The 25447-nt window shown below is 40.5% G+C and overlaps 1 protein-coding gene across 50 annotated transcripts in view; it reads left to right on the plus strand.

The window, feature by feature from the left end:
- The window catches only part of LOC135969238 (uncharacterized), a 41900-nt gene extending 17501 nt beyond the window's left edge, over positions 1-24399 (plus strand). For 3 of the 50 annotated variants that reach the window (XM_065538530.2, XM_074029964.1, XM_065538533.2), the window contains exons 2-7: positions 2097-2181; positions 2704-2819; positions 6590-6669; positions 7181-7326; positions 9753-9828; positions 11520-13164. In XM_065538530.2, the coding sequence (XP_065394602.1) occupies positions 2097-2181; positions 2704-2819; positions 6590-6669; positions 7181-7326; positions 9753-9828; positions 11520-11717 (701 nt within the window). In that variant the 3' untranslated portion in view covers positions 11718-13164. Of the gene's footprint in view, positions 1-2096; positions 2182-2703; positions 2820-5948; positions 6027-6589; positions 6670-7180; positions 7327-9752; positions 9829-11519; positions 13165-14501; positions 14799-14992; positions 15083-23933 lie in introns of those variants that run through there. The other 47 variants (XR_012430309.1, XR_012430318.1, XM_074029965.1 and 44 more) reach the window with 42 other exon arrangements.
- Positions 24400-25447: the final 1048 nt, after the last annotated feature.

The raw sequence follows: 25447 nt of genomic DNA on the forward strand, positions 1-25447 counted from the left end.
TTGAAAATTTGATTTTGCCAAATGATTTTTAAAATTTAGTTTTTGTGCAAACACAAAAATAGTAATTATTTGACTTTATAAAGTAAAATATTTCAGATTACTGGCAAATATTCTTTGAAAGCAAATTTGCTTATGGATAATACAAATAGGATTATTTAGAACCCAGGATATACAATATAATGACCACATGGTTTAAGACATAACGTGTAATTTACTGCTAGACATGTTAGAATCTTCTCTAATGACTATGAGTTGTTAAATTTTTAAAATAATTCTCTAGATAATCCTGATATCTTTTTCTTTATTTTTTTGAGGCAACGCGACTAAATGAATAAAAGTTTAGACATTTTATTTCTTTCTGGTTAGTTGTTCTTTTTATTCTTTTTCCCCTTTTTATATTTGTTCCTTTTATTCTTATGCAGCAATCATCTTTTTGCACTAACAATAACTTTTCATTCATTCGTAATAAGAAAGTATTTGCCAGGCACTGTTTCAAGGGCTTTCCATGTATTATTTCATTGAATACCCTCAAAAACCCTATTATGATCCCCATTTTACAGATGAGGAAGATTAGGCAGAGAAAAATGAGGCAACTTGACTGAGGCCACTCTACTAAGTGGTAGAGCCCAGATTTGAGCTGGGTTTCTAGCCCCATAGTGCATGCTCTTCACTAATGTGCAATTTGTTGAACAATTCCTTTGTGCCAGGCACTATTCAAAGCAATGGATCTACAGTAGTGACTAAGACAAAGTCCTTGATCTCATGGTGCTTACATTCTAGTAGCAGGAGTGTTAGGGGTAGGGTGGGAGATGGATGATAAACCAACGAGCAAGTGCAATGGAAGAGCGTGTAGTGGGACACAGAAAAGTGTGGAGGTTGGAGTTTCTATTCTGTACAGGGTAGGCAAGGAAAACCTCTCAGTTAAGGAATAGTTGAAAAGAGAGCCATGTGAGTTGAGAAAGAGCAAAGGCTCTGAAGCTGTGCCTGGGATGTTCCAGCAACTGCAAGGGCATCAGTGAGCCCAAAGTTGAACACATAAAGGCAAGAAGGGAAGAAGGTGAAATCAGAGATGTAGCAGGTCTTGATCTGATAAGGCCTTGTAAGTCATTGTAAGGACTTTGCCTTTTTCTACCAATGAGGTAAGGATGCATTAGAGGGCTTTGATCAGAAATATCAGTGATATCACTTATGTTTTTGAGGAATCCTTATGGCTATCATATTTAAAATTGACTGTAGAGGGATGAGGGCGGAAGCAGGAAGACCAGTTAGGAGACTGCTAGGAAATCCAGATGAGAGATAATAGTGGTTTGAACCAGGGTGGCAGCAATGGAGGGGGCAATAAGTTGTCAGATTCTGGATATAATTTCAAGATAGAACTGACGGTATTTTCTGATGGGTTAGCTGGTATATAAGGGAAAAAGAAGTGAAGAATGAGATAAGGCTGGGCATGGTGGCTCATGCCTGTAATCCCAGCACTTTGGGAGGCTGAGGCAGGAGGATCACTTGAGGCCAGGAGTTCGAGGCCAGCCTGGGCAACACAGAGTGATACCATCTCTACAAAAAAGGCAACAATTAGCAGGGTATGGTGGCAAATGCTTGTGGTCCCAGCTACTCAGGAGGCTGAGGTGGGAGAATGGCTTGATCCTGGCCGGTTGAGACTGTAGTGAGTCTTGATCATGCCACTGCACACCAGCCTGGGTGACAGAGCAAAACCATCTCTCTCAAAATAATAATAATGACACAAAAGAAAGGGGCCAAGTGTTTGTGACATGAGCAAATGAAAACATCATAGTTTCCATTGCCTTAGGTAGAAACACTGTGGAAGGAGGAGACTTGGCTGGTGGTGGGGAGACGAATTTGGTTGTTGAGATATTAAGTTAGACATTGCCTGCATGGCATCTAAGTGGAAAATGTCTGTGTGCTGTTTTCCATGAATCGGGATGTAGAGGTATAGCTGTAAATATAAATCCGAGGGTACTGGGTATGTAAATCGTACTTAAAGTCACAAGACTGGATACTGTCACCTAGGGAGTGCATAGAGGGAGCAAAGAGAAGAGGCCTGAGAACTCACCTCTGTGACACTCCCTCTTTTCCAGATGGCAGAGATGAGGAGCAACCAGCAAATGGGATTGTGAGAGTGGCGTGTGAGGTAGGAGAAAGAAGAGAATCGAATCTAGGAAGGTAAGTGATTAGTATGTTTTAAGAAGAGAGGGATCAATTCTATCAATTGCTGACAGGTCGGGTAAGATGAGGAATTACCATTGGATTTCATACCATGAAGGTCATTGGTGACTGTCAAAAACCGATTGAATAGTGAAAGGGACAGAATCTTCATTGGAGTGGGGCAGAGAGAAAGTGGAAGGATAATAATTGGAGACAGCAAGGATAGACAGCATTGCTTTTTACCCTTACAGCCTATTTTATCTAATATTAATATAACTATATCAGCCTTTTTTGGGTCAGTATTTATTTGGTATATCTCTTTCCTTTTCTTTCTTTCTTTCTTTGTTTCTTTCTCTCTTTCTCTCTTTCTTTTTGACAGGTTCTTGCTCTGTTGCCCAGGCTGGAGTGCAGTGGCATGATCTCAGCTCACTGCAACCTCTGTCTCCTGGGTTCAAGCGATTCTCCCACCTCAGCCTCCTCAGTAGTTGGGACTACAGGCATGCACCACCAGGCCCAGCTAATTTTTTGTATTTTTGGTAGAGACAGGTTTTGCCATGTTGGTCAGACTGGTTTCGAACTCCCGGCCTCAAGCGATCCTCTCACCTTGGCCTACCAAAGTGCTGGGATTACAGGCGTGAGCCACTGTGCCTGGCCTGGTATGTCTTTTTCAATTTTTTTTATTGTGGTAAAATATACATAACATAAAATTTACAATTTTAACCATGTTTACTTTTCCATTCTTTTATTTTTAACCTCCTGGGACCTTCGGTTTTTGTTGTGCCTTTTGTAAACAGGTGAAAAGTCAGGACAGGATTTAAAATGCTGTAGTCCTTTGTACTATGGGTAAAAATATTCACAAATATTTATGTAGTTTTGGATGCTTAAAAGCTCAAATAGGCTTTACAAGAATAGATATAGAACAAACAAATTAGAGCAGGGAGAAAATGGAATGAGAGAACATTAAAAACAAAAAATTTTGACAGAGAAAAAGGCTAGAAAGGAAGAAAAAAACAAATAAAAATAGAAAAAGTAGGACAAATAGAAAACATTCAATAAGATGGGAGAAATAAATTCAAGTATGTTAATAATCATAATAAATGCAATGGATTAATCTCATCACCTAAAAGATAAATATTTTCACTGAATTAAAAAATGCAAGTTACAGTTTGTTTTCAGGAGGCATCTAAAGGATAAGGTGAGAAAGGCTGAAAGTCAAAGGATGGTGTAGTTATACTAATAGCAGACAAAATAGATCTTAAGGCCAAAAATACTAAAAATAAGGAGAATAACTACATAATGATAAATTCATTTCACTAAGAAGTTTTAATGCAGAAATCATATGCACTTAATATATAGTGATCTCAAAACATACAAGACAAAAGTTGATAGAACTTCTAGAATTAAAAATGAGAAATCTATCATGATACCACAGAGCACTTATACTTGCTGGGATGTAGGAGGACAACTCAGATTTTATGTTGCTAGTGAGTACCTTCAGGTATCACTACACCACTTACAGATATCATTTTCCAATCAAGGACAAAATAGTTGGGGCCAAAAAGTCCGGGTTATAAACTTGGTATAAACTCTACCACAGACTTTATACAAATTCAGGCATTGTAACCTAAACTCTCTAAGCCATAGTTTTCTAATCAGTAAAATGGCAATACAAATCCCTACCCCTTTGAGATGTGGTGGGGAATAAATCATACAGTACATGTGGTAGAAAGATCCCCTCCCCCATTGTTTCCGTAGCTGGCTCTGTCTGGACCAGATGACAAGATTCAGGGTGATTTCCCTTCGAAAGTGTCATTCCCTTCTAGGTGCCCAGAAGGTCACTGTTCTTCTATGGGGGATTTATGAGTGTTTTGGGCCATTGAAAATAGGGTTTTCACATGAAGTTTTTACAATATGTGCAGCAGAATGACATATTTGTTTTAGCAGAATTTTAATACTGTGTTCACTTGTGGCCAACTATGTAGGATGAGATGCTCCAAATGTCTCCTTATTGTCACCTCCATGACCTATGCCCCATAAACCCTGGGAAAAACAATATAAACATGCCCTCATTGGGACCTCAGCCCTCACACCTAGGTTCTCAGCCCCTTTGCCATTTCTTCTTCCTCCTCCTCCTCCTCTTCTTCTCCTTTTCTTCTTTTTCTCCCTTTCCTTCCTTTCCTTTTCCTTCCTTCCTTCCTTCCTTCCTTCCTTCCTTCCTTCCTTCCTTTCTTTCTTTCTCTTTCTTTTTCTTTCTTTCTCTCTCTTTCTTTTCTTTTCTTCTTTCTTTTTTCTTCTCCTTCTTCCTTCTTCTTCCTTCCTCCTCCTTCTCTTCTTCTTTATTCTCCTCCTCTTCATCCTCCTCCTCCTTCCTCCTTCTTTCTTTCCTTTTCTTTCTTCTTTTTCTCTTCTTCGTTTATTCTCCTTTTACCTTCTTCTTCCTTCTCCCGCCCACCTTCTCCCTCCTCCTCCTTCTTTCCTCTTCTTCCTCTTCCTTTTTTTTTTTTTTTTTTTTTTTTGTAGAGACTAGGTCTTGCTATTGCTGCTCAGGCTGGTCACGAAGCCATTTCTAAACATTTTCTATCTTCATCAACTGAACAAGAATCTGGGCCTAACATTTCTCCCTGCTCAACCCAACCATAATGTATCACCTACCTAAAAGCCATTCTTTTTCTTTTTCTTTCTTTTTCTTTTTTTCTAATTTGGTCTTGAGGTCTCTCTCCTGAGAGTGGCCATAAACTCTAACCCCATCCCGCTGGGGCTCCAGGGAATGTGGTTGTGGGTGTTTACAATGTGCCTTCCAGAGAATTCTTTATTCTGGTGGGCGGCTTAGTGCCTGTGTCTGACCCGTGACCAGATGTCCCTCTCCCAGAAAACCTGTTTATTCTGGCAGATGCCCTTGTGGCTCTTGTCTGACCTGGGTACAGGTTATTCCTACCAAGATAGTCACTCTCTAGGAGAGCCCTGACCGGGAGAGAAGTTAGGTTTGGGTGTGTGGGGCAAGTGAGACGCAGAGAAGGCAACTCGACAGAACACAGGAAGTCATGGAGGCAGCGCATTCCTTATAGACGGAAGAGGGCAGCACACCTTGCAGGGCCAACGGGACGCAGAGAGCTGTCCACGACACACATGCTCAGCCAGCGAGTGGGGACAGAGAGGGTTACTGGGGGGGACGGACCTGTGGGATGAAGCCTTTTTGGGGGTCTAGGGCATTACCCAAGCAGCTTTCTCATGGAGAGTTCTAATTGGTGGGTTTAGAGCAAGCTGGTGCAAGGTCCATGGAGTCACGCTGTGACTGGGAGGTGGTCACTGTGGCATATCTGTGCAGTTCACGCGGGGTGTAGGGATCAGAGGGGCTAGTCAAGTGGGTTGTGTCTAGCTGTCCTTTGGGGAAGTGGTCACCAGCAGGTGATCATAAGCAGATATCTGGGTCAACCACATTGAGGAACAGGTGGAGAACTGGAGACTGTGTCAAGGGTGACTAAGCACTGCTTCTTTCTTGTATGAGAAAGTCCAACTTATATTTAGACTGGATGTCATGAAATTCTAGGAATTCACTACAGCCTTGCTCTGTGGGGTGTAGAAATCCCTTCACTTTGGCACTTGGTTTGGGGGAGCCTGTTCTGGAAAGTCCCCAGCCCGCCCTCCTGAGGCTGGTAAAATAAGCTGTTAAACAATGTGGTTGGTTGGTTTGTGTGTTTTGCTAGCTCTGCTGTGTTAGCCACGAGGACCACAGCCAGCTTCACAACCATACCCCTTTCCAAGTTGCATTTTTCTTTGTCTTTCAGTGACTTTGGGGCTTCTCATTTTCCCTTGACCATCTGTAATAAAAGAAAGAAGTTGGGAATGGGGTCGTAGTGTGTCTGGTAAATCTTATAATTCATTCATAATTGGGAAAATCAGGAAACAATCCAAATATCTCTCAACTTGTGTATGGATCAGCACATTGTGATTCATCCATACAATGGACTTATTTATTACACAGCCATAACAAGAAACGAAATTACTGACTAATACAATGTGGATGAATTTCAAAAGCATATGCTGAGTGAAAGAAGCCACACACAAAATACTCCATTTTGTGTGGTTATGTGACTCCATATGCATAGCTCTGTACTGTGTGATTATCCAAAACCCTAGAACAGCAAATCTAGTATCTAGGGACAGAAAGAAGGTCATTGGTTATCTGTGGTGGGAGACAGTAGATAGACTGAGAAGGGGCATGAGGGAGCCTTCTGGGGGAGTATTCTATATGCAGATTTGAATGAGTTGTCAAAAACCAGGCAGTACACTTACAATGTTTGAGCACACTGTATGTTTTACTGTGTATTTTATCCCCCAATAAGAGAAAAGTTAAAATAAAAAATGTACATATATACCATGGAATACTACGCAGCCATATAAAGGAATGAGATCATGTCTTTTGCAGGGACATGGATGGAGCTGGAAACCATTATCCTCAGCAAACTAATGCAGGAACAGAAAACCAAACACTGCATGTTCTCACTTGTAAGTGGGAGCTGGACGGTACACATGGACATGGGGAGGGGAACAACACACACTGGGGCCTGTTGGGGGTGGGGGTTGGGGGAGGGAGAGCATCAGGATAAATAGCTAATGCATGTGGGGCTTACTACCTAGGTGATGCGTTGATAGGTGCAGCAAACCACCATGGTACACGTTTACCTACGTAAAAAACCTGCATATGCTGCACATGTACCCCAGAACTTAAAATAAAATTACATTAAAAAAAAGAAAATATTGGACTCCACTTAAGACAGGCTGAATCAGAAACTATAGGGGTTGAACTCAGCAATCTGTGTTTTACCAAACCCATCAGGTTATTCTGATACACACTAAAGTTTGAGAATTGTGGCACTATAAAACAAAAACCAAGAAACGTAGAACACAGGATTTACCTCAGAAAAATACCAGCCCATGCTTTTGCAAAGAAACATAGCTGTGGTTTTCCTAAACTTATCAATGTTTTCACAGATTCTTTCTACTTTTCTAACCTTAGCACCTGCAGGGATCCTCCCTTGTGGCCCTCTCCCTGCTTGAAGTCCCACCCAAAAGGCTTGGGGACATAGCAGCAGCTGCCTCGGTACAGAGGATAGATAAATTTTGTTTGATGCCCTCTCTCCATACTACAATGCCTGGACCGAGGTTAGTGCCATAAATATGTGCCAAATGTATGAAGGTAGGTCTCCCTCAGCTTCCAAGAAGTCATGTCATCTCCTGGACTTTTTTTGAGGTGTGTGGCTCTTTATGACTTATTTGGTTTATGTGCAAGAAAAATCCTTTCTCAGGGAGGGAGGGCTGCAATGGGGTGGAGCAGTAGGGGCTGTTTGTTGCTCTCCTCCCTTGATTTCTGTCTTTATCTGGTTCCCAGTGGACCTTTGCCAGAGTCAGTGTCCTTGTGCATTTCACATAGACAAGCATAGAAGTAACTATCTTGCTGGTACAAACTGATCTGAAATGCACATTCCCACAGTATTTCTGATTGTTTTCTTTATTGGAGTATAATTTATATGCAGCGAAATGCTTCCATCTTGGGTATATAGCACGTTGAGTTTTTACAAATGTATAGACCCATGTAAATAACCTTCATCTCTACCAAGATACTTCTGTTACCTCAGAAAGTTCCATCTTCCCAGTCCTCTTCACCAGTCCTAAAACTTCACGTAATGGAATCCATACAATATGTGCTATTTTCTTTCTGGTTTCTTTTATTCAATACACACACACACATCACACACATACACACACACACATATTTATATTTAATATAAATATTTATATGTGTGTGTGTATATGTGTATATATATGTATAAGTGTGTGTATATATATAATATATATATAAAATAAATTATATATATTAGAGGGACAGGGTCTCACTCTGTTATCCAGGCTGGAGTGCAGTGGTGCCATCATAGCGCACTGCAGCCTCAACCTCCTGGGCTGAAGTGATCCTCCCACCTCAGTCTCCCAAGTAGCTAGGACTACAGGTGCACCACCAAGCCCTGGTAATTTTTGTATTTTTATTTTTGTAGAGACAGGGTCTCGCTGTGTTGCTTAGGCTGGTCTCAAACTCCTGGGCTCAAGCGATCCTCCTGCCTCAGCCTTCCAAAGTGCTGGGATTACAGGTGTAGGCTACCACACCCGGCCTTATTGGGCATGTTGTTTTTGAGATTCCTCCATGCTGTTGCATGTATCAATTTTTTGTTCCTTTTTATTTTGAATACTATTCCATTGTATGGATGTTCCCCAGGCTCTTTATCCAGTCACCTGCCAGTGGTTAGTTTGGGGTTATTATGAATAAAGTTGCTATGAACATTCATGAGTGCCACTGAGTTGATTCCTGGAATGGAAGCCATAACTTGCTTCAGGAGTGGTCAGTGTTTCACCTCTTCATGGGTCCGTTTCAGACACTATATGGATTAGCAATTGGCAGTCTGAAAGATCAGTGGTTGAAGACCTGCTGGGAGCATGGCATTGGGGAACCTGCATTGGACATTATTCAGGGTTCTCATGGAAGGTTGCTAATGGCCCACTCTGGGACATAGCAATTGGTTGTTACTGTGGATAAATGTTAGGAGGAACCTGGGCCATGCCAGTGATTGGGGGACTTTAAAATGTCCACTACAGTCCCTGTAGTTCAGCCATGGGTGGCTTCTGCTGGTCAGTGATTGGCAGCCAGAGGAATCAGGGTCATGGTTCCAGGGATTTGGGACCTGAGGTTACCAAAGATCAACAGTCTTAAGTTGATCAGCTATTGGTGGACCTGATGCTCACTTGATGTTTGGTGTCCATCACCAAAAGAAGGGGATGGGGAAGGTAAGTTTGAGTTTCTCGTCTTTGTCAGAGAGAGCTGTGTAGGTTGCCCTGAATGTGCACTGAAACATGCGAAAGATCAGTTTGTGTGCACGAGATATCATCCCTCAGCTGGAACGCTTGCTTAGAAGACAGTGGAAAATAGAAATACCATTTATTGGGAGCCAACTCTGTATGGGGTTCCATATGGTGTTTCAGCTGCTACTATTATAAAATGGGCCAAATGATAATCATTGTTATCCAGCTGACAGAGTTGCTGTGATTAAATTAAATGAGGTACCTGGCGTCTGTCCCCAGAGCCTCAGGGCAGGAGCAGGTGAGTCAGAGGAAGCAGCAGATTCCAGACCTGCTGCCTTGGAGACAGATTAGGATCCTCCCACTGAGAGTGAGTGCCACGTGGCTGATGCTGCCACGTCCAGAGCCCTGCATGCTTCAGTGGACTGTGTGACTCAGCTGGTGGAGAAGAGGGAATGTGGAGGGTCTAGCCCCATGGCCTAGGGAAGAAGGAAAAGGCAGCTCCCTGCAGGGTGTCTGAGGGGGAGGTCCGGGTGGGAACAGCCACTGGCCACAACCCAAGAAGATGCTAAACCCCACCCCAACAGGGACCCGTCCCTTTCCATTGGTTCATTGGTTCATTACAGACATCAGATGATCCCCCCCAGAGCCCCCTTCCCGCTCCCCCGCACAGTACTGTTAAATAAACTATAGACTTAATTCAAATTTCACCAGTTTTTCCACTAATCTTTTTTCTGTTTCAGGAATTCCTCCCATGTTTTGTTTCTCAGTCCTTCCTTGTCTTTCGTGACCTTGACACTTTTGAAGAATACAATTGAGGTATTTTGTAGAATGTCTCTCAATTTAGGTTTGTCTGATGTTTCCCATGATTACACTGAGGTTACACATTTTAGCAAGAATGCTGCAGAAGTGTTCTTAGGGCATCTTACTGGGAGGTACGTGATGTTGATGTTAACCTTGATCATTTGGTTAAAGTAATGTCTGCCAGTTTCTCCAGTGTAAAGTTCCTATTTTTCCTGTTGTATTTAATAAATATCTTGCAAGAGATATTTTGAGATTATGCAAATATCCTGTTTCTATTCAAACTTTTGCCTGCAAATTTTAGCATCCATTAGTAGATCATGCTTGCAACAATTATTATTGTGATACTTGCCCAGTGACAATTTCATGTTGTCTCATTCTCTACATTTATTAATTGGAATTCCTCTATAAGAGAAAGCTATCCTGGCTGGGTGCCATGGCTCATGCCTATAATCTGACCACTTTGGGAGGCTGAGGCTGGTGGATCCCTTGAGCCCAGGAGTTCAAGAGCAACCTGGGCAACATGGCGAAACCCCATCTCTCCAAAAAAAAAAAAATTAGCTGGCATGGTCATGCACACCTGTGGTTCCAGCTACTCAAGAGGCTGAGGGGGAGGATCTCTTGTGCAGTGAGCTAACATCGTGCCACTGCATTCCAGCCTGGGTGCCAGAACAAGACCCTGTCTCAAAAAAAAAAAAAAGCTTCTCTTTCTCTCTGATTTATTTATTCAACTTTTAAATTTACATCAGTATAAATGTGTGGCTATTTTATTGTATAGATTATTCTTCATTATTTATTGTGTTACTCAAATTATTCCATCTGTGGTCATTGGGAGCTCTCAAGGTTGACTCCTGTGTCCTTTTAAAATATTTAAATAAACTTTTAATTTATAAGAGTTTTAGATTTATAGACAAGTTCCAAAGATAGTACAGAGAGTTTTCATATACCCCTCACCCAGTTTTCCCTATTGTTAACCTTCCATATTGCTATGGTACATTTATCACAAGTAAGGAACCATCATTGATACATTACTGTGAACTAAACTACACACATCTTTTGGATTCCACTAGTTTTAAAATAATGTCCTTTTTCTGTTCCAGGATCTCATCCAGGATGCCACATTACATTTAGTTGTCACATCTCTTTGGTCTCCACAGTCTCCTTTAGATTGTGACAATTGCTTATACTTTTCTTGTTTTTGATGACCTTGAAAGTTTTGAGGAGTACTGGTCAGGTGTTTGATGGAATATTCTTCAGTTTAGATTTATCTGCTATTTCCCTCATTACTGGACTGGGGCTTTGGATTTGGGGAAGAATACCACATAAGTGAAGTATCCTTCTCATCACTTCACATCAGGGGTACACGCCATCAACATGACTTAGCACTGACAATATTAACCTTGATCACCTGGCAGGCATTTGCCAGATTTCTCCACTGAAAGTTCCTTGTTCTCCCTTTTTTATACTTTGCTCTGTGGAAGCAAGTCACTAAGCACACACATATCTGGGGGAGGAGTGGGAGGTTACCACCTCCTGCAAGGGGGGTTATTTATTTACACAAGTTATTTGGAATTTTCCAAAGGATTTGTCTCCTCTCTCCTGTTTATTAATTTATTCAATCTTGTGTTTACAACAGCATGGACTCACGGACATTTATTTTACTCTGTGGCTTATAAGCCAGTACTACCATTGTTTATTTTGTTCCTCAGATTCCAGCTTTGGCCATGGGGAACTCCTTCATGCTGGCTCCTGCATCCTTCGGACATGCCCTGTCCTTCTGTGAGCACGGTCTTACTTTCTGGCCCCACAAGATATTCCAGGCTCATCTTGTAATTTCCCTGCTCCAGTCCTGGACTCAGCCACTTCTCCAAGAAGCTCTGATTCTTTTTCTTAGAGAATGGTATTGAGAAACCAAGATCTGGGGACTAAGTGTTCAACTTGTGTTCCACTGTTACTTTAATGTATCCCTGGAATCCAATCAAGAGATAGAAACCACATAGTAGTTTAAATACAGAATGTTTAATGTAACTATTAACTATAACAGGAGATTGGAGAAATGGGGGATTGACTAATAAGAAGTAAGAAGAACCCTCACCCCTCCCAAAACAAAGGAGGAATAGCAGATTTAGGGGGTAGCCATTGTCCCCAGCGCCTAAGAAAGAGGCCACTCTCCATCTCTCCACCCCCTCTCAGAACCAGATCTCACTGGAAAGGGCACCACTGTGACCTACTGGATGGCAGAGAAGATTGCTGGGGTGCTTTGTTAGTGTGACTCGATGGAAATCTGCCCTCCGTGATGCAGAAGGAAGCTGTCCATGGGCAGGAGTCGTGATTTGGAACTCACAGCAAAGCCACTCAAGGGCTGCCGGGAGAAGCTGTTCATAGGGATGTGATACATGCTGCTGGCCACCTAGAGATGCATTGCGTAAGCCGCAGGTGCTGCAGGAGCCTGATGAGGGGAGCTCGTGAGAACCAGGAAGAGAAATCTCTTCCTCTTCCAAAGTCTTTCTAGTGCCCTCTGCTGATAATTGAAACATTTAGGTGAATTCTTCTGTTTCCCATGTTCTTCAGCGTCACTATGCTATTCGTTTTTAATACATGTATGTTCATTTGTTAGTTTGTATGCCATTTAGAGTTTCCCCCACATCATAGTGTATTTTGAATTTGATTTTTTTTAGGGTATTTGAAACAGTATGGTTCCAAGAGACAAAGCTGCACAAAAGGTCTCTTCAAAGAAGTGCCACTTATCTCATCCCTACTATCCTGTCCCTTTCCCACCATCCACTTATAAGTAAGTAATCTCTTTAGTTTCTATTATAGTTTATCCCCCTGTATTTCTTTTTCTCAAATGAGCAGGTACATGTATATCTTCTTATATTCCTTCTTTCTGTGAAGGATAGCATACGGTAGATATTCTTTAGAGCTTTGCTTTTTCACTTAAAGATATGTCCTAGAAATTATTCTGTATTAATTCATGATGTTCTTCTTTTTAACAGTTACCTAGTACTCCATTGTGCGTATCTACCTTAGTTTATTCAACTACTCTCCTATGTATAGACCTTTATATTTTGTAATTACGATACTGTAATGAATAACTTTGTGCATTGTATTTTGCTATTGTTGGAGAGGTATCTTCAGGGTATTGTTAAGTATTCTCCAATTCCCCTCCAGAAGGGCTGTACCAGTTTGCATTCCCAACAGAAATATACAAGAGTGACTGTTCCCCCTACAGCTTCACCAACATAATATCTTGTCATACTTTTAATATTCACCAGCCCAAAAGATGAGAAATGAAATCTCAATGTTGTTTTAATGTGCATTTCTCTAATTATAAATGAGTTTGAACTTTAAAAATATGTTTGGTTGAATAATATTCCATTGTGTGTGTGTGTGTGTGTGTGTGGGTGTATATATATATATATATATATATATATATATATATATATATGTGTTATATATATATATAACATTTTCTTGATCCATTTGTCTATTAATGGACAGGTAGGTTGTTTCCATATCATGGCTATTGTGAAAAATGCTACAATGAACATGGGAGTGCAGATATTTTCACTAGGTGGTGAAATATTATTCAGTCATATAAAAGGAGGAGGTCCTGCCATTTGCCACTACATAGATGGACATGCGGAACATTATGCTAAGTGAAATAAGTTAGATACAGAAAGAAATATTGCATGATTTCACTTATGTATGGAATCTAATGAACAAAACTTAAAATATCCAGATATAGAGAATAAAACAGTGGTTACCAGGTGTATTAGTCTGTTCTCACACTGCTGTGAAGAAATGCCTGACTCTGGATGATTTATAAAGGAAAGAGGTTTAATAGACTCACAGTTCCACATTGTTGGGGAGGCCTCAGGAAACTTACAATTGTGGCAGAAGGCAAAGAGATGCAGGCACATTCTTCAAGGGAGGCAGGACAGAGTGAGTGCAAGCAGGGGAAATGCCAGACGCTTATAAGACCATCAGGTCTCATGAGAACTCACTCACTATCATGAGAATAGCATGGGGGAAACCACCCCTATGATCCACTTACCTCCACCTGGTCCCACCCTTGACACATGGGGATTATGGGGATTACAACTGGAGATGAGATTTGGGTGGGGGCATGAAGCCTAACCATACCACCAGGGATGGGGTTGAGTGGGGAGGAAATGGGGAGATGTAGCTCAAAGGACACAAAGTAGCAGATATGTGGGATGAACAAGTCTAGAGATCTAATGTACAACATGAGGACTACAAGCAATAAAATTGTGCTGTAATAGGGATTTTTGTTAAATAAGTAGATTTGAGTTGCTATTGTCACAAAAAAGTAACTATGTGAGATGATAGATATGTTAATTTGCTTCACTACAGTAACCATTTTACTATTTATATGTATCTCATAACATCATGTTGTAAACCTCAAATATACACAATAAAATTTATTTTAACAATAAAAAGTATGTTTGGTGACCATCATATATCTTTTTTTGTGAATTGCCTGTTCATGTCTTCTTCCCACTTGTCTGTAAGGATTTTAGGCCCTTGTCTCTCAATTTTTAACCGTCCTTTATATCAGGGGTTAGCAAATGAGGGACCATAGGCTAAATCTGGCTCATCACCAGTTTTTATTTATTTATTTATTTATTTATTAATTTTTGAGACAAAGTTTCACTCTTGTCGCCCAGGCTGGAGTCCAGTGGCGTGATCTCGGCTCACTGCAACCTCTGCCTTCCGAGTTCAAGCAATTCTCCTGCCTCAGCCTCCTGAGTAGCTGGGACTCCAGGCGCCTGCCACCACACCCGGCTAATTTTTTGTATTTTTAGTAGAGATGGGGTTTCACTGTGTTAACCAGGATGGTCTCGATCTCCTGACCTCATGATCCGCCCGCCTCAGCCTCCCAAAGTGCTGGGATTACAGGCGTGAGCCACCACGCCTGGCCCACCCGCCAGTTTTTATAAATAAAATTTTATTGTTGCACACACACACTCATTTGTTTGCATATTGTCTATACTGTTTTTACATTATAATGGCAGAGTTGATTGGGTATGACAGAGATAATATGATTCACAAAACCAGAAAAATTTACTATCAGGCCCTGTCTTAGTCTGTTTGGGCTGCTATAACAGAATACTCCAGACTGGGTAATGTATAAACAACAGAAATTTATTTTTCACAGTTCTAGAGGCCGGAAGTCTAAGATCAAGGTGAAGGCCCAGTCTCTGCTTCCAAGATGGTGACTTGTTGCTGCATCCCCCAGATGCAGTGGGGAAGGTAGAAGGGCAGAAAAGGGCCTAAGCTACTCCCCTCCAGCCCTTTTATAAGTCATGAACCCATTACTTTAATCACTTACCAAAAGACCCCACCTCTTAATACCACCACAATGGAGATTAAGTTTCAACACATACATTTTGGGGAACATTTAGACCATTACAGAAGGCCCTTTACAGGAAAAGTTTGTTGACCCCTGCTTTATATGTTAGAGATTAGCCCTTGTCTATAGTATATATTTCAAGTATTTTCTCCCAGTTTGTCAGTTGTTTTTTGACTTTGTTTATATTTTTCCGTGCACATTAAACAATTTTTAATGTAGTCAAATGTATTCATCTTTGATTGCCTGTGGATTTTGAGTCATAGTTAGATACTTCCTCATGATGACTTGAAAGCCATGGTTTCATTCACTTGAAAGCCATGGTTTCATTCTGTTTGGGATGTTGATTTAGAATTTCCTTCTGCTTAATGATTGTTGGGAAGAACTTTCCTTAGTTATGTGTGAAATTTCATTTCCTGGTTGTCTGCAACAGCTCTCTGCGGACTGGATTTTTCTCTTGCCTTTTTTTTTTTTTTGAGACAGAGTCTCGCTCTGTTGCCCAGGCTGGAGTGCAGTGGCGCAATCTCAGCTCACTGCAACCTCTGCCTCCTTTTTTATATATATAAACCCGGCCTTCTCTTGCCTCCTTTTATGGCATTGGGTATTTAACAATAGGCCTAATTTAATGGTATGAAAAAAGTAGGTATAAAGGACAATTTGGGACAATTGCACAATTTCATTATGGAGTATGGATTTGGTAATAGTGTTGTATCAATGTTAAATTTTCTGCTTTCGATAATTTTACTGCGTTTGTCTTAAGAGAATATTCTTGTTATTAGGAGATACACACTCAAATATTTATGAATAAAAGGGAACAATGTTCCCTTTTTCATGGTTCAGAAAAATTATACGTATATAAGCAAATGGGGCAAAATGTAAATTATTGGTAAGTTTGGTAAATAATGTATTGTAAGTTTTGTATACTATAATTGTTGCTTTTCCATAAACTTGAAATTAATGTACAAATTATATCTCCCTAGACGGGTAGTGAGGTTGGAATTTAGTTTTTAGAGCAATGGACACTTCTGTGCTCCATGAAGCACATATAAATGTTATATTAACACATAATAGGAAAAATGCAAGCTTCATGGGGAAAGAGGATGTGTACTTAATACAGATGTTTCTCCATTTATGATGGGGGTTAGATCCCTATAAACCCATCATAAGTTGAAAATATCACTAGTTGAAAATGCATTTAACCTACTGAACATTGTAGCTTAGCTTAACCTCCCTTACATGTGCTCAGAACACTTACATCAACCTGCAGTTGGGCAAAATCATCTAACATAAAGCCTATTTTATAATAAAGTGTCGAATAGCTCATGTAATTCATTGAATGCTGTACTAAAAGTGAAAAACAGAATGGTTGTATAGGTATTCAAAGTATGGTTTCTATTGAATGCATATCACTTTTGCACTATTGTAAAGTTAAAAAAAAAATCATAAATTGAACCATTGTAAGCCGGGGACCATCTGTACTGAATTTGGTAATGAACTAGATTTTTTTTTTTTTTTTTTTTTTTTTTGAGACAGAATCTGGCTCTGTCACCCAGGTTGGAGTGCAGTGGCATGATCTCGGCTCACTGCAACCTCTGCCTCCTGGATTCAAGCAATTCTTCTGCCTCAGTCTCCCGAGTAGCTGGGACTACAGGCATGTGCCACCATGCCTGGCTAATTTTTGTATTTTTAGTAGAGATGGGGTTTTACCATGTTGGCCAGGCTGGTCTTGAACTTCTGACCTCAAGTGATCCCCCCGCCTCAACCTCCCAAAGTGTTGGGATTACAGGCGTGAGCCATCGCACCTGGTCAAAACAAGATTTATAAAGATAATTTTTTCAGTAACTTGTGGCTTCAAGCTCGTATACACAATTGTTTTTACAGGTTGATGACTCTTCATTTCTACATTTATGTGTTGCTTATTGAATCTGAGACAGGAGACATTAGATACATTTTTTTTTAACTGAGGAGTGTAATTTTTGCACAAAACGTTGTTACTATTTTTGCTTTAAACAATTATTTTAAAAGGATTTAAGCATGATAAAGATGTCTTTTATGTTTACCCACTGCTATGGAATGAACTGTGTCCCCCTAAAAGTCATGTTGAAGCCCTAACCTCAAGTATGTTGGTACTTGGAGATGGGGCCTTTGGGAGGTTATTAGGTCAAGAGGGTAGAGCTCTCATGTTGAAATTAACACCCTTATAAGAAGAGAGGTCCTCTTCCTCTCCTCCTCTCCTCCTTCTCCACCACAAATACAGCAAGAAGGCAGCCATCAGAGTCCTCACCAGACACTGAATCTGCTGGTGCCTTCATCTTGGACTTCCCAGCCTCCAGAAATTGGGAATCAAATGTTTGTTTTTTAATCCACCCAGTCTATGGTATTTTGTTATAGCAGCCCAAGTGAAGACACCGGCCTATTTAACATATCCATTTAACATTTTCCTTCTGCCTTCTGATTTCACTTAATATTTCTTGTAATGCTGGTCATCTTAATTTATGACATATTTTTATGGGGCATAGAATTCTAGGTTGAGAGTTTTAATACTTTCAAGATGTCCTTTGGCTTGCTTTATTTCTGATAAATAGCCTATTGTTTTTCTTATCTATGTTTCTCTGTAGATAGTGTATCTTTTTGCTTTGATTTCCTTAAATATTTCCTATTTTCTTTTTTTTTTTTTTTTTTTGTTTTTTTTTTTTTGAGACGGAGTCTCGCTGTGTCACCCAGGCTGGAGTGCAGTGGCGCGATCTCGGCTCACTGCAAGCTCCCCCTCCCGGGTTTACGCCATTCTCCTGCCTCAGCCTCCGAGTAGCTGGGACTACAGGCGCCCGCCACCACGCCCGGCTAGTTTTTTTTTTTTTTGTATTTTTAGTAGAGACGGGGTTTCACCATGTTAGCCAGGATGGTCTCGATCTCCTGACTTCGTGATCCACCCGCCTCGGCCTCCCAAAGTACTGGGATTACAGGCTTGAGCCACCGCGCCCGGCCATATTTCCTATTTTCAATCATTTGTTTCTACCCTTTAATTATGGTGGGCCTTGGTGTAGTTTTCTTTAGGGGCCTATCATCCTCTTGGAATGAATAGATCTCTACCTCTGTATCTTTTAAAGATATAATTGGCATATAATAAACTTCGCATATGTAAAGTACGTTTGATATATTTTTTCATATGTATATATCTGTGGAACCATGATAACAGTAAAAATAAGAGCATATCCATCAACCCAAAAAGTTTTCTCATATGCCTTTGAGATTCTTCCTATCTCCCCATATTTAGGCAACCACTGCCCTGCTTTCTGTCACCATGGATTAGTTTGCATTTTCTAGATGTGTGTATAAAGGGAGTTATGCAATATGTAGTCTTTTGAGTCTGACTTCTTTCACTTAACATAATTATTTTAAAATTCATCAAACTTGTGTACATCAAGAAGTCATTCCTTTATTGCTGGGTAGTATTCCATCTTATGGATATACCAGAATTTGTTTATCCATTTACCTGTTGATGGGCATTTGGGTTGTTTCCAGTTTTTGCGGTTCTAAATAAAACTATGAACATTTGCATACATGCTTTTGTATGCATACGTATTTCCTTTCCTCTTGGGTAAATACTTAGGAGTGGAATGGCTCAGTGATGTGGTAGGAGTATGTTAAACCTTTAAAGAAATTGCCAAACTGTTTTCCAAAGTTGTACTATTTTACATTCCCACCAGCAGTGTAGGAGATTTCCACCTCCTCTGCATCCTTGCCAAAACTCAGTGTGGTTGGTCTTTGTAATTTTAGCCATTCAAACAGGTATAGTGTTATCTCATTGTGGTTTTAATTTGCATTTTCCTAGTGACTAATGATAGTGAGCACCTTTTCATGTACTTATTTGCCTTCTATATATTTTCTTTGGTGAAACGTGTGTTCAAATATTTTCTCTATATTTTAATTTGGCCTCATTTCCTATGAATTGGTGGCTCTATTCCCAGCTTATTTTACCATATATAGGTATAGCTAGCTACCTTACTCCCTCCACCAAAGTTAGGAGAACATTATGACTTTAACCAAATAACTTTTCATGCTTCACTCTGACCTCCTTGAGACTACTCTACAGAACTCAGACTTAGAATTTTTTGTAGATGGGTCATATCTAAGACTGAACGAGGATAATTTCAAGCTGGATATGCTGTAATCACTCCCTAAGATCCTATTAAATTCAATCCCCTTCCTGAAGTCAAGTCAGCAAAAGGAAGTTAACTTACAGGCTGGACTTCAGCCTGGAAGTGAGCAAGGAATAAAAGAGCTAACACATACACAGATGGCAGGCATACGTGTGGTGTGGTTTATGATTGCCACATTATATGGCAACAACAGGATTTCCTAACTGCTGCTGGTACTCTCATTAAGCATAGTGAACAAATTTGAGCATTTCTAGATGTCTTTCTCCTCCCCATGGAATTCATTTCACCTGAATTCAGTTAGTTCACCAAATTAAAGATTACTTGGTAACTCCAGATTACTTCTACGAAATCTTCAGCAAATTGCAGTCACAAATAAGTAACAGATTCAGAAAAAAAGATTGGGAAAAAAGATTGGGAGAGAACTGGATGTGCTCTTTATGGAGACAGCAAGACAGTTGCTTGATTTCTCCAGAAATTATCCATTCTCTGGGATGGGCGTTGGTAAAAATTTGCACACTGTGGCCCATCATAGTCAAGAAAATGTAAAACTATTCTGGGACAACATTGGTGGGGACATTTTAATCAGGTAGTAGACGAGGTCTCCAATGAATATTCCACCTGCCAGACTCACAACCCTGGAAAAACTATAAAAATGGGACATAGGAACTACAGTCTTGAGGACTTTTTGAGCATTGACAAATGGACTTTATATAACTTCTACTGATAAAGGCAGGCAAGGTAAGGTCCCTGCCAAAAACCTCACCTTTGAGCTGAAAAGCCTGAAACCCATGGCCTAAAGTGAAAACTTCTATCCCTGTTACACTCTCTCCTAGTTGGTTCTTTTTGAATAATGCCTTTTTACCAATCAAATGTTACTTTTTCCAAGATTACCCATGGCCCGCCCCACTCCCCCAGTCCTGTACCTATAAAGACCCCAGACTCAGTTGGTAGAAGAGAGAGAGGCAACTTGACTTCAGAGAGAGGCAACCTGATGTCAGAGGAATGGCTGGACTTCGGAGAAGAACTGGCCAGAGACAGCCAGACTATGTCTGTCTCGTCCCCTTTTCAGCTCCCACTGAGAGCCACTTTCATCACTCAATACAATTCTCTGATTCACTGTCCTTCAATTTGTCCATGTGACCTCATTCTTCTTGGGCACTGGACAAGATCTTGGGACTCACTGAGTGCAGGTACCCAAAAAAGGCTGTCACAATGGTCCTTTGCTCTTGCTGGCAGAGGGCAGCCACCCCACATGATGAGGCAAAGGTACCACTGAGCTAATAACACACTGCTGTCCATGGATGATGGGGCTAAGACAGCATTATAATATGCCCTCTGGGGCTTGAAGGGTTGCAGGCACCCCCACCTGGGTGCTGCCACGGGGCCCACATGGAGCTTGCTCCTGCTGGTGCCCAAAGCAGCTGGCCAGATCCCACACTCACTCACTAGCATTCTCCCTCTCATAAAGGGTTGAGTATGGTGGGCTGAGTAAGTGGGGCACCCCCATCACAAGTTCAGTGAAGGGGTCGAGAGAATTCCTGCATCACTACATCATGTGGATCTGAATATACATTTACTGTTTTTTGCCTTTTCTTTGGTTGGCCAAAAGCTTCCCCTGGTTGAAAAGCAGTGGCTCTGTGGCTAAAAACAGTAGGTTTTGTCTTTCCTACTTGGGAATTCCCTACTTACTTCTCTTACTGGCCGAGGTACTAAATTTATGGATACCATAATTAAGGAACTTTGTAAGGTGTTGCCTATTAGCCAAAAATTACACTTTCCCTACCATCCTTAATCCTCAGAAAAAACTGAAAGAGGTACTTTAAAATTAAAATTTGGTAAACTCTCTGAAGACTTATAATTACCTTGGCCTAAGTTTCTCCAGTTGGCCCAATTGGCCATCTGGTGTTCTTCTGGCAAATGTAGATTGTTGTCTTATGAACTTGTTACAGGAGGACCAATTAAATTGGACATTACATCCCTTATTTTAGACTCTACTTTGTTGCAAGCAGATATAGCTCAATACTATAAAGGACTAATGGGATATACTCAGATTTATCATCAACAGGTTCAAATTGCCTTTTCAAAGGAGCCACCTTCTGAGCCTCTGCATGACTTATAACTAGAAGACTTACTCTAATGGAAGAGATACGAATGAAAAACTGCTCTGGAGCTCCACTGGAAGGGCCTCTACCAGGTCCTCCTTACCACAGCTAAGTTATAAGGAATAGATAATTGGGTCCATGTCTCCTAGATAAAGAGACATTGACCTTTGATGGACTGGACTTCCACTTTAACTGGAAACTGAGAGATCCCTGAAACACGTCTGAGGCAGACAATGGCATGAAGGACTCATTTTTCCCCAAGAATATAGGAACAAGCAGATGACCTTGAATAGTGCACAGCTTCTGCTCAAGATGATGGAACAAAATATCTTTTTGATCTTTATTATTTTCCTTTTCTTCCTAGCCATGTTTCTTATCCTTTACCTTTTAATTTCTGAATTTGTGCATCCCTGTAGAATTACAGTAGTTCTCCCTAACCCATGAGAGATGCATTTCAAGATCCCAAGTGGATGCCTGAAACCACAGATAGTACCAAACCCTGTATATACTATGTTCTTCCCTATACATACATATCTATGACAAAGTTTAATTTATACATTAGGCACAATAAGAGATTAATAGCAACAGTAATAAAGTAGAACAATTATAACAATATACTATAATAAAAGTTATGTGAATGTGGTCTCTCTTTGTCTCTCCCTAAATATCTTATTGTACTGTACTCATCTGTTTTCAGACCACAGTTGATTACGGGTAACTAAAACCATGAAAAATACAATTGCAGATAAAGGGAGACTATTGTATCTCTAAGTGCTGGGCATAAAAATGCCCTTTTCTTTCTTTCTTTCTTTTTTTTTTTTTTTTAAGAGAGATAGGGTCTTACTCTGTCACCCAGACTGGAGTGCAGTGGCACAATTATAGCTCACTGCAGCCTCGATTTCTCAGGCTCAAGCAATCCTTCTGCCTCAGCCTCCCAAGTAGCTGGGACTATAGGCACAACATCATGCCCTGCTAATTTTTAACTCTTTTTGTAGAGATGGGTTCTCACTATGTTGCCCAGGCTGGTCTCGAACTCCTGGCCTCAAGCAATCCTCCTGCCTGGGCATCCCAAAGGGCTAGGGTTACAGGCATGAGTCACTGCACCCTCTCCTTATTTCTCTGCCACATTTCATTTCTCTTCTCTCCTTTCCTTAATGCCCAAAGTTCTTGGATTTTTTTTTTTAAGATGTATGATTATGAAGCTAATGTCACCTGTGATTTTTGCTTTTGCTCACTTTTTTTTCTGTCAGTTCCATTGTACCTTCACAAATACTACTCGTTCCTGACTTGTTCTTGACCCTGAGAGAAATCTCCCCACCATTATTGCTGTTGTTTGGGGCATGCTCCCCAAACTGGGTCTCTGACAAATCCCCAAGATTAACAAATTATATCCTGAAGAGGTAGAACTTGTTTTTCTGGAAAGGCTGAAGCAGGTGGATGTTGTTGGTCTGGCCTCAACACTATCTTCACCCAGGCAAACCACAATGATAAAAGTATGAGTGTTTTTTAGATGCTGTAGAGACCCCAAGTGATTCATATTTTGTTTTGAGGTCTAAGGATTACTGATTTTTGCCAGCAAATTGGACAGGGTCATGCTGTCTTTCCCATATCTTTCCTCTTTCTGACTGTACAATTGGACTGAGTTTGAACAGTTTATCACATTTTTAGTTCAGAAGTTAAATCCTAGTTCCCAAGCCACAAGAACAATCCACCCTCTGAAAAAATGCCCATTCTTAGTAGATGGTGAAAGGGACTGTGTGAAGAAGCTGAAAGACTTGGAATCAATCGAAGTGAGATCTCCACACTCAGGGACATGCTTTATGTTGCATCCATCCCTTAAGAGATTAGTCCTGTGGACTACTGAAGTTCTACACAATGCCTAGTTTTCCATGCTTTCATTTGTGAAGCTACCCAAGCCACTAACCATGTTACCAAAAATACTGACACACTCAAGAATTTCAGGAACTCCGGAAGGCTGGTGTTCATCATCGACTGGCATTATAGATCATCTTGGCACCTACCGGAGGTATACGTACCGCTGTTGAGGATGATTGACATACACAGATTCCAAAAATCTTTCTGATGTCTTTTTGGTGAATCAACACATCTGTGAAGCCAACCAAGACATTTATCAGTTAAGCGACAGAGTTCTGATTCCTGGGACCTATGGGTTGTCATCAGGTAGCTAGGGATGGGACATGTTTCCCTGGATATTCTGAACAGGGACATCGTTTTGAGGATATACTTTTCTCCAAAGGCTCGGGACCTTTTACTATTTTTCCTGATAGGAGTATCTCTAATCAAATGCATTCTATCATGTTTAATTAAGACCACCAGTACTGTCCCATCCAAGCAGATGATCCAAACTACAATTAAGGAACAAAAGATCAAAGAACAAACTGCTCCTCCACTGCTCATTGTGGGAGCCTCCTTTACTTAATTCTTGAATCTTATACATTCCTGTACTTTTGTTTTATCTCTCTATAGATTTGGCCAATGAAGAAAGGAGTTTATTTTGACCAAGAGGAAGAGTTATAAAAGAATGAAAACAAACCTCAGTTTTTCTTGTTTCAACTTTTGCCTCCTTTCCCTTATTTTCTTACTCTCCACTCCACACCCACTTTTTAAAAACTATCTCCTTCCCCCTTGAACCTTAAAAAACTGTGAGGATTTAAAAAACAACTCTCAAAGAACTGTTCTGAAAGTTGCAGGCATGGGATTGCACCAATAATCCTGAGCAAAAGGCATGAAAAACCGGATCAATTTCTCAGTGGTTCCAACCAGAAGTTTTCAGCAGGTACAGATAAAAAAAATTGTAACTGGGACCAGACTGCAGTCATATACCTCTCTGTTCTTCTTGCCTAACATAAACTAATTCTGCTTCAGTACAGGAGGCTTCTTGTTCTTAAGTTTTTCACCGATGCACATCAGTTGAATAAAGTATTAAACACTATTTGAGTGACATTATATTTTTCCTCTTGATAGGGGCATGTTGTGGTAATTAAGGGGTCAATTAATCAAAAGGATATAACAATCTTGAATGTTTAGGGACCTAATAACAAACAGAGCTTCAAAATATGTCAAAACCTGATAGAATTGCAAGGAGAAATACATAAATGTATGATGGCAGTCAAATATTTCAACACTCCTATCTTAATAATCAATAGAATAAGTAGACAGAAAATAAGTACATACAGTCTGAGCTACTTGGAAGGCTGAGGTGGGAGGATCACTTGAGCCCAGGAGATGGAGTCTGCAGTGAGCCGAGATTGCGCCACTGCACTCCAGCCTGGGCGACAGAGACCCTGTCTCAAAATAAATAAATAAATAAATAAATAAATAAATAAATAAATAAATAACTTTAATTCTTTAAAAGCCTGATTTTTTTCTTTAGTTGACAGTATTTTTCAGTTCTAAAATTTTCATTTGGAAATTTTATGATTGCAGAGGCCTCATGAACTAATCACCTTCTAAAGGTCACACCTCTTGATACTGCTACTTTAGGGATTAAGTTCCAACCTACGAATGTTGGGAGACACATTCAGACCATAGCAGGCCCTCTCCATTTTCTCCTGAACATGCATGCAGATTTGTTCATGTACAGTCTTCCAGCCCACTTGGGATAAGTAGGATCTTATCAAGGCCTTTTTTGTCTGTCTCATTCCCTGGATCTCCCTGTTAAATTTATTACTGAACTGTTGATTTATTACTTACCCCAGTCAGTATCAAGACCTCAGAATGTCTCTGATATTGACCTTTCCTGGTTATTAGCCACTGAGATCACTGTTGTTTTATTGTTTGTTTATTTTTGTTTTGAGACGGAGTCTTGCTCTGTCGCCCAGGCTGGAGTGCAATGGTGCGATCTCAGCTCACTGCAACCTCAGTCTCCTGGGTTCAAGCAATTCTCGTGCCTCAGCCTCCCGAGTAGCTGGGATTACAGGCATGCTCCTCCACGCCTGGCTAATTTTTGTATTTTTAGTAGAGACAGGGTTTTACCATGT

The sequence above is a fragment of the Macaca fascicularis genome, chromosome X, assembly GCF_037993035.2.
Source record: "Macaca fascicularis isolate 582-1 chromosome X, T2T-MFA8v1.1".
NCBI classification, from domain to species: domain Eukaryota; kingdom Metazoa; phylum Chordata; class Mammalia; order Primates; family Cercopithecidae; genus Macaca; species Macaca fascicularis.